The sequence below is a fragment of the Poecilia reticulata genome, chromosome 18 (assembly GCF_904066995.2).
Source record: "Poecilia reticulata chromosome 18, P_reticulata-male-v2, whole genome shotgun sequence".
Taxonomy (NCBI): domain Eukaryota; kingdom Metazoa; phylum Chordata; class Actinopteri; order Cyprinodontiformes; family Poeciliidae; genus Poecilia; species Poecilia reticulata.
Window position 1 is genome coordinate 28,094,281 of NC_088847.1, and position 9,102 is coordinate 28,103,382.

At 39.7% G+C, this 9,102-nt stretch overlaps 2 protein-coding genes across 3 annotated transcripts; both read left to right on the top strand.

Moving 5' to 3' along the window:
• Positions 1–122: 122 nt before the first annotated feature.
• LOC103480855 (tripartite motif-containing protein 16-like) lies at positions 123–3,028 on the top strand. Its single transcript, XM_008436052.3, has 2 exons — positions 123–262; positions 1,282–3,028. The coding sequence occupies exon 2, from the start codon at positions 1,354–1,356 to the stop codon at positions 3,016–3,018; it is 1,665 nt and encodes a 554-aa protein (XP_008434274.2). The 5' UTR covers positions 123–262; positions 1,282–1,353; the 3' UTR covers positions 3,019–3,028.
• Positions 3,029–4,249: 1,221 nt separating this feature from the next.
• Positions 4,250–8,894, top strand: LOC103480854 (E3 ubiquitin/ISG15 ligase TRIM25-like). Of its 2 annotated transcripts, none has more exons than XM_008436050.3 (2): positions 4,250–4,388; positions 6,044–8,894. In XM_008436050.3, exon 2 carries the CDS (start codon positions 6,104–6,106, stop codon positions 7,769–7,771), a length of 1,668 nt encoding a protein of 555 aa, XP_008434272.2. In that variant the 5' UTR covers positions 4,250–4,388; positions 6,044–6,103; the 3' UTR covers positions 7,772–8,894. The 2 variants fall into 2 exon arrangements, with proteins under 2 accessions (XP_008434272.2, XP_008434273.2); XM_008436051.3 differs by having other exon boundaries at positions 4,269–4,402.
• The last annotated feature ends 208 nt before the right edge of the window (positions 8,895–9,102 follow it).

Below are 9,102 nucleotides of genomic sequence, written 5' to 3' on the forward strand. Positions count from 1 at the left end.
GACATTTATAAAATAATTGATTTCTTAATGCAGTACCTAAACTCAGTCCATAGGTGGTGGTAACGCGCCACTCGTTTTACAAGAGGACTGATGACGTAGCGGAAGTAGAATTTTGAATAATTTCGTCCGTGGAGTTGCTGAAGCTGTTATGATGCTGAGATAAAAACAAATTCTAGACATTTTCCCATCATTTAGGCAAAAAAAGACCTTGATGAGGATCCGGTGCCGTTCGGTTCAGAGCCCAGTTGTTCTGTTTCATCAGGTAAAACCAACAAAGTGGAAAATAAGAAATGATTACTGTTTACATTTGTTGGTGTTTCTGGACAAAAAGAGGCGGAAAATAATCAACTTATCTGTACTTCATTAATTGTAATTTGTCATTTATATTATCTTTTTATATTTGAGGACAAGTTTAAGAAAAGCAGGAATTGCTGTGGTGTTTTAATTTTCTCTGGGTTCATGAACCACATTTTAAATGTTTTAATTGCAGCGATAGTTAGCCTAGCCTGAATCTTAAAGCCGTTTTAGTTTGAAATTGAATGGCCCTACGTGATTGGCTGGATATCTATGGTGACGTAACTCATGGAATGCGTGGTTAATCGTTGAAAATTTAAATTGTTTTGTTTCAAACCCTGGACACAGAAATGTTTTAGTCTCATTGAGATAATGCACATTTTTATTAGTTAATAACTTAGATTTTTACTGCACAACTTAAATATTCATGAATCTTTAGAATTTTTACTATTCTTAAGTTGTTTTGTTCTCATCACTTTTATGTGTATAATTAATGTTTTTTTGGAGGGTGGTGGATTGTTGTCTTGACCTGACAGGGACAAAAGGTACAGTTTAGCATCAGATTCTGCAGAAAAAAAAAAGTTTTATTTTGGGTTTTTGTTGTCATTTAAAACTTAATTACTTTGTTGGCTCTATGAAACAATGAAAATGTTGCAAAATGAGCAAACAATGTTTGTAAAACAATATCAGGCTGCAGGTTCACCTGTAAGTCAGGTTACAACTTTTCTATCACTTTTGATTCTTTCTTATGACCAAGAACCGCACATTGTATTGCAAACTCATTAAAAAAAACATTTTCATGGTAAGAAAACTTTCTGCTTAGCAAAAATGAAGCATTTCATACTGATGTACTTCACCATTTCAAGTAAGTACATTTTTTCTAGGTAGTTTACTTGCAAAGAAAAGTCTTTAATGAAATTAGTTGTTTTGCTGTCACAATGAGCATTTTGATGAAACAAATCATTTGTTTTATCTACATATCTTTAGGTTGCAGAAGACTTTGACCAACAGACATTTAAACCTAAAATCACGGCTTGATTTGAGCCGACATCGTCTCCAATGAAGGTTAAAAAGACGCATAGCAAGACAAAGCTGGAGCAGGAAGCCATCTCCTGCTCAATCTGTCTGGATCCACTGAAGCGACCAGTAACTATCGCCTGTGGACACAGCTACTGTATGAGATGCATAAATCTCTACTGGAACGGAGAGGATCACTCTAGAGTCTACATCTGTCCTCAGTGCAGACAGAGCTTCACTCCGAGGTCCATTCTGGTAAAAAGCACAATGTTGGCTGCTTTAGTGGAGCAGCTGAAGGAGACTGGACACGGTAAGACTCCAGCGGACCACTGCTATGCTGGACCTGAAGATGTGGCTTGTGATGTCTGCTCTTGGAGAAAGATGAAAGCTGTCAAGTCCTGTCTGGTCTGTTTGGTGTCTTACTGCAAAGAACATCTTCAACCTCATTATAAAGCTGCTTTTTATAAACACAAGCTGGTGGATCCCTCCAAGACCCTCCAGGAGAACATCTGCTCTCGTCATGATGAGGTGATGAAGATCTTCTGTCGTACTGATCAGCAGTGTATCTGTTATCTCTGCACTATGGATGAACATAAAGGCCATGAAACAGTCCCAGCTGCAGCAGAAAGAGACGAGAAGCAGAAGAAGCTCCAAGTGAGTCTGGATCACATCCAGCAGAGAATCCAGGACCGAGAGAAAGATGTGAAGCTGCTTCAACAGGAGGTGGAGGCCATCAATGATTGCGCTGAAAAAGCAGTGGAGGACAGTGAGGAGATCTTCACTGAGCTGATCCGTCTCCTCCAGGAAAGAAGCTCTGAGGTGAAGCAGCAGATCAGATCCCAGCAGGAAACTGAAGTGAGTCGAGTCAAAGATGTTCAGGAGAAGCTGGAGCAGGAGATCAGTGAGCTGAAGAGGAAAGACGCTGAGCTGGAGCAGCTCTCAAACACACAGGATCACAACCAGTTTCTCCTCAACTACCCCTCACTGCCAGCACTCGGTGAGTCGACACATTCATCCAGGGTCAAGATCCGTCCTCTGAGACACTTTGAGGACGTGACGGCAGCTGTGTCAGAGCTCAGAGACAAACTACAGAAAATCCTGACTGACCCATGGACAAACATCTCACTGACAGTCAATGAAGTGGATGTTCAATTGTCAGAAACAGAACCAAAGACCAGAGACGAGTTCTTAAAATATTCACAAGAAATCACTCTGGATCCAAACACGGCTCACAGAAATTTGTTATTATCTGAGGAGAACAGCAAAGTAACATCAATTGACCAACAACAGTTTTATTCTGATCACCCAAACAGATTCACTGAGTATTATCAGGTCCTTAGTAACGAGAGTCTGACTGGACGTTGTTATTGGGAGGTGGAATGGAGCGGAGGGTTAGTTTATGTCGCCGTTTCAAACAAGAACATCAGCAGAGGAGGAGGATTTGGACTCAATAACAAATCTTGGACAATATGTTGTACCACAGACAAATACACATTTCATCACAAAGGCATTCCAACTCCAGTACCAGGTCCAGTTTCCTCCAGAATAGGAGTGTACCTGGATCAAACAGCAGGTATTCTGTGTTTCTACAGCGTCTCTGAAACAATGACTCTCCTCCACAGAGTCCAGACCTCATTCACTCAGCCGCTACATGCTGGGATCTGCCTGTTTGGTGACTCCTCTGCTGAGTTCATTAAACCTAAATAGTCATCAGTAATCTGATGTCCAGTCTGTTAAAATGTGTATTTAGTCTCCATTATTGCTGCTGAGAGTTCATTGTTCTCATTTCTTCACTGCTCAGACATCAACACTTTAACTCTGCAATCTTTGTAAACAGGTCAAGTCTCAACAGTCAGATGAGAAATTCATGTAAATATTTAGCAAGTCATGCATTATTATTAATGAAATTTCAATCTGTAAAAGGTTCTTCCATTGGTTGAAGTCTTTTTGTGTTGTAGTACTGGTCTAGTGAAAACTGAGCTTGATATCAGAAGCTTTCTTTCATAAAGCTGTTAAATGGTTTAAGGTACCTGACAAACTAAATAATAATGTTTCCTCTGCCTTTAATGACAGTCAGTCAGGGGGACACTAGGCTCTGCGTGGTGGTACTTTTTCTTTTTATTGAGACAAAATGAATCGGATATTAAACTGCCGTATTATATGGACATGTTTACAAAGCAAACAGCACCCTCTACTGACAAATGCAGGGACTGTTAACATGTTTCAGACTGATTAGCCAATAGCCAGACTAATTCCTGTATCTCAGATATTTCTCCTTTACTTTGTTTGGTGCCTTAAAAAAACAAGAACACTTTATTCCATATGATCATATATCTTAAAATTTAATGTCCTATTTTTCACTCAAGTATCACTCTGTAGCGCTACATCTAGGTGCTACTGAACACATTAGTATTGATTTGTAGAAAGAACACACATTTACTGTTATTGTTTGCATCATTTTACAAAAAAATTTTCATTATAAAAAATGTTTATAATGAAGGAAACATTTGTAAACCCATCATTAAAAATGTGAAAAATTATGTAAAACGAGCATTATTTAAATTATTTTTTCATATTAAAAAAGAGGATGGTATGAAACAAATGTACAAAAACTATTTACACACATTTTCTTAATATGTTTAGGTGGAAAGAGAAAATATAATTTCTTGCCTTTTATAAAATGTCTCTAAGAACACACTTTAAGTTAAATAAGCTAGCTAAATATATATTTGATTCCCAAACTACGGGTAAGGTGTGTCTTGGGTCACTGCGGGATGTAATTTTCTCAATTTAATGTATTTAATAGAGTATATTTATACAATAATTATCGATTATTAGTGTAGTTCTTAAACTCCGTCCATAGGTGGCGGTAACGCGCCACTCGCTTGTTTTGAGACATAAGAAGGCCGATGACGCAGCGGAAGTAGAATTTTGAAATATTTCGTCCACGGAGCTGTTGAGGCTGTGCTGGTGAGAGGCGGACAAATTGTCGACATTTTCCGTTAATTTAGGCAAACAAGACCCCGCTGAGGTTCCGGTACCGCTCGGTTCACGGCCCAGTTCTTATCTTCTATCAGGTAAAACCGACAAGGTAGAACATATAATGACTTATTACTTTTTAAATCCTGCTTTAGTTTTGCTGAACAAAAAGAGGCGGGAATTTACGTTGATGTTTCTTAACCGAAATTGGTTTGCCTTTTATTGCTGTAGGGTTAAAAACCATGTTTTGTATGTTTCTATAGTAGCATGTTAGCCTGTCAATCTGTAGTGGCGATTGTTTACCAAACCAAACATCCAATAAAAGTTCCACCAAGCCACCACTCAGCCACTGGGGTCAAGTTTCTCAACGCAGGTTAAAGAAGGGTCAGTGTCCAAACTTGTTGATTGTTCTTGATTTATTTTCCTATTTTTTCCTTTGTTCTCATGCTACACCTCTTGCTCTGGTAAAAACCATCGGCCCCAAAGCCAAACGAATGCTGGTCAAAGGCTCCTACACTTATAGAAAGTGGACTGACCCACATTACTTCCTGTTTTACTTGATAATAAAATTATTTATTAAAAAAAATAAATTAAACAAATCTATTATTAACCTGCACATAAACTCCTGTAAATAATTTAAAAAAAAAAATAGAAATTTAAGAATAAACTAACAAAATTCAAATTGATAAAGAATAAAAAGCTCCAACTCAATCTGTAAGGTTTCTTAATATGCGCCGTTGCAGATTAAAATTAAATAACACTATGTTGAGGTAACTAGTGTTCTGGTTCTTCTGTCTTTGTAAATTTAAATTGTTTGGTTTCAAGCCTCTGTGGTCCTTCATATTTTTGTCCCATACACACAGAAATGTTTTAAATACTTTAATAGAGACAACATGAATCATTCTATGTGGTGTTAAATTAATCCTTAATACACAAAACAAATATTCACAATTTCTTTTTTTAGCTTTACCTCCTTAAGATGTTTAGGAATCTTTTTCTTTGAGACTTATTCATGTTATTTAGTTGGGATGTTATCTTGGTCTGAAGGTGCCAAAATGAATATATGGAACTCAAATCAGGACAAAAGTTAAGACAAACATTACAATTACAGGCCAGGAGTTGGAGGGAGATCATTTTACAATATAATACAGGTAAGAAGTTAACTGACCCCTGGCTGATGTGGATTTCTATCAAACTTTGCAGGAGACAGAATCTGTTTATTTTTATTTTTTGTTTGCTGTCATTTACAATTAAATTGCAATGTAGGTACTATAAATCTATAAAGATACCAAGTGAGAGAATGCATATTGTTCCTAAAACAATATGCAGGTCCAGTTATACAGGTGAGCTTACTTATGATTCTTTTGTCTGACCAGAGTATGAAAAGCTGGCATGAACTTTGACCTCACATCCACTTATTGCTGGCTAAGTTGCAGCCAAACCTTGGTTAAAAAACACAAAATGCATTTTTTGTAAAATGCACCATCTCATGTTTATAAAACAGTTCAGTAGCAAAAGTTTAGTTGAAACCCATAAATCAATGATTATTATTTAAAAAAAACAAACACTTAAATGGTTTAAAACTATTTTCCACTAAGTATGAATTAAGCATTTCATACCCATTTACTTAAATATTTAATGTCAGTTTATTTCTCTTGGTAGTTGTGCAACAAAATATGAAGTCTTGTATGAAATGAGCATTTTGCTGAAACAAAGAATCATTGTTCATTTCAGTAATTGTCTTTTTCCACAGATCTGAAGGTTACAGAAGACATTTAAAGCTAAGCCACATTTTGATTGGACTTCACTCGCTATGAAGGCACTTGGCAAGGCGACGCTGCAGCAGGAAGCCGCCATCTGCTCAATCTGTCTGGATCTACTGAAGAGTCCAGTAACTATCGCCTGTGGACACAGCTACTGTATGAGCTGCATTAATGTCCACTGGAATAGAGAACATCACTCTAGAGTCTACAGCTGTCCTCAGTGCAGACAGAGCTTCACCCCAAGGCCCGTCCTGGTAAAAAGCACAGTGTTGGCTGATTTAGTGGAGCAGTTAAAGGATATTGGACTCAATAAGACTAAAGCTGATCAATGCTATGCTGGACCTGAAGATGTGGTCTGTGATGTCTGCACTGGGAGGAAGAGGAAAGCTGTCAAGTCATGTTTATCATGTCCAGCTTCTTACTGTGAGGATCACCTCCAACCTCACTATGATGCTCCACCATTAAAAAAGCACAAGCTGGTGGATCCTTCAAAGACTCTCCAGGAGAACATCTGCTCTCGTCATGATGAGGTGATGAAGATCTTCTGTCGTACTGATCAGCAGTGTATCTGTAATCTCTGCACTATGGAAGAACATAAAGGCCATGAAACAGTCCCAGCTTCAACAGAATGGACTGAGAAGCAGAAGAAGCTCCAGGAGAGTCGACAACAAATCCAGCAGAGAATCCAGAACCGAGAGAAAGATGTGAAGCTGCTTCAACAGGAGGTGGAGGCCATCAATGTCTCTGCTGATAAAGCAGTGGAGGACAGTGAGGAGATCTTCACTGAGCTGATCCGTCTCCTCCAGGAAAGAAGCTCTGATGTGAAGCAGCAGATCAGATCCCAGCAGGAAACTGAAGTGAGTCGAGTCAAAGATGTTCAGGAGAAGCTGGAGCAGGAGATCAGTGAGCTGAAGAGGAAAGACGCTGAGCTGGAGCAGCTCTCACACACAGAGGATCACAACCAGTTTCTCCTCAACTGCCCCTCACTGCCAACTCTCAGGGAGTCGACACACTCATCCAGCATCAACATCCGTCCTCTGAGACACTTTGAGGACGTGACAGCAGCTGTGTCAGAGCTCAGAGACAAACTACAGGACGTCCTGACTGAGGACTGTAGGAGCATCTCTTGTGTCATCTCTGATGTGGACGTTTTACTCGCTCGACCAGGCGCAATGAGCCGAGCTGATTTCTTGATGATCTCAGTTTCAGTCTCTCTGGATCCAGATACGATGTATAGAGACATGCTACTCCCCGTGTCGTACCACAAAACACGGTATTTGAAGCAGAACCAGAGTCTTCCAAGTCATCCTGACAGGTTCACTTACTACTTTCAGGTTATGAGCAATGAGGGTCTGTTGGGTCAGAATTACTGGGAGGTTGAGTGGAGAGGAGGCGGAGCTTGTGTTGCTGCGGCGTACAGAAGCAGTACAGTGGCTGAACGCACATTTGGATTCAACAACAAATCCTGGGCATTAAACTGCACTCAAACCAGCTACACATTTTTTCACAACAGCGTTGGAACTCCAGTATTGGGTCCAGTTTCCTCCACAATAGGAGTCTATCTGGATCACACAGCAGGAATTCTGTGTTTCTACAGCGTCTCCGGTACCATGACTCTCCTCCACAGAGTCCAGACCAGATTCACTCAGGCCATTTATCCTGGACTGAGGTACCAAATGTCTAAAGGAGACACTGCTTCATTTATTAAACCACAATAATATCCTGGTGTTTTGTGGATATTCTCTTTTTGGTTCCTTTCAGTTGGAACCACCAGTTGTACTAGTAAAACAGAAACTGGTTCTGATCCATAATCTTCTTCAGTGACATATGACTTAATATTTAAATAGGGATGTGAACAGGATGTTTAAATAGTTTTCACAGCAGCTGCAATTTGTGTTCTCTAGTGTGATGCAAATGGAAATTAACATTGAACACTTAAAATTGAGCCGAGCAGCCTTTTAAATCCACTGAGTTATTAAAACAAATATAGGGTTAACAGTGTTCAGTTGAAAGTTCTTCCTTGTTCCTTCCTCCAAACACAATGATGTGTGGAACCAGTAACGCTCCCTTCAGTAACCTGATATTTACAGCTGAGCTCAAACAGTTTCTGTTCTGCAGAAGAGAAACTCAAACAGCCGTTGCAGAGAGCAGAAATGGAGCAGAGAGGAGTTTGGCAATACCAAGGCAACTTGTCTTGTTCCATTTGTCTGGATCTACTGACGGATCCAGTGACTATTCCCTGTGGACACAGCTACTGTATGAACTGTATTAGAAACCACTGGGATGAAGAATATACAGCCGCCTTCAGTGCAGAAAAACCATAAGACGAAAGCTTGTTTTAAAAAATAAAAAACTTCACATTAGCTGCTTTAGTGGAAGATCTGAGGAAGACTGAACGCTGAGCTGATCACTGCTATGCTGGACCTGAAGATGTGACCTGTGATGTCTGTACTGAGAGGAAGAGAAAAGCTGTCAAGTCCTGCTTATCCTGTCTCGCTTCCTACTGTGAGCTGGAGCAGCTCTCGCACAGAGGATCACACCCAGTTTCTCCTCAACTACCCCTCACTGCCAGCACTCAGGGAGTCGACACACTCATCCAGCATCAAGATCCGTCCTCTGAGACACTTTGAGGACGTGACAGCAGCTGTGTCAGAGCTCAGAGATGAACTACAGGACATCCTGAGAGACTCATGGACAAAAATCTCAGTTGCAGTAACTAAAGTGGATGTTCTGTCAGAATCAAAACCAAAGACCAGAACGAGATTCTTAAAATATTTACAAGAAATCACTCTGGATCCAAATACAACTCACAGAAATCTGTTATCTGAAGGGAACAGAAAAGTAACATTAATGGGACAAAAACAATTTTATTCAGATCATCCAGACAGAGTCACTGCTTTGTTTTCAGGTTCTGAGCAGAGAGTGACTGGACGTTGTTACTGGGAGGTGGAGCGGGAGAAGAGTTGATGTAACGATTTCATACAAGCACATCAGCAGAGGAGAAAAATTTGGATTCAATGACAAATCTTGGTCTTTATATGGTTACACA

What these genes read in the sequence shown, in the direction of transcription:
- LOC103480855 (XM_008436052.3), top strand. Translation starts at nt 1,354, where the DNA reads ATGAAGGTTAAAAAGACGCATAGCAAGACAAAGCTGGAGCAGGAAGCC.
- LOC103480854 (XM_008436050.3), top strand. Translation starts at nt 6,104, where the DNA reads ATGAAGGCACTTGGCAAGGCGACGCTGCAGCAGGAAGCCGCCATCTGC.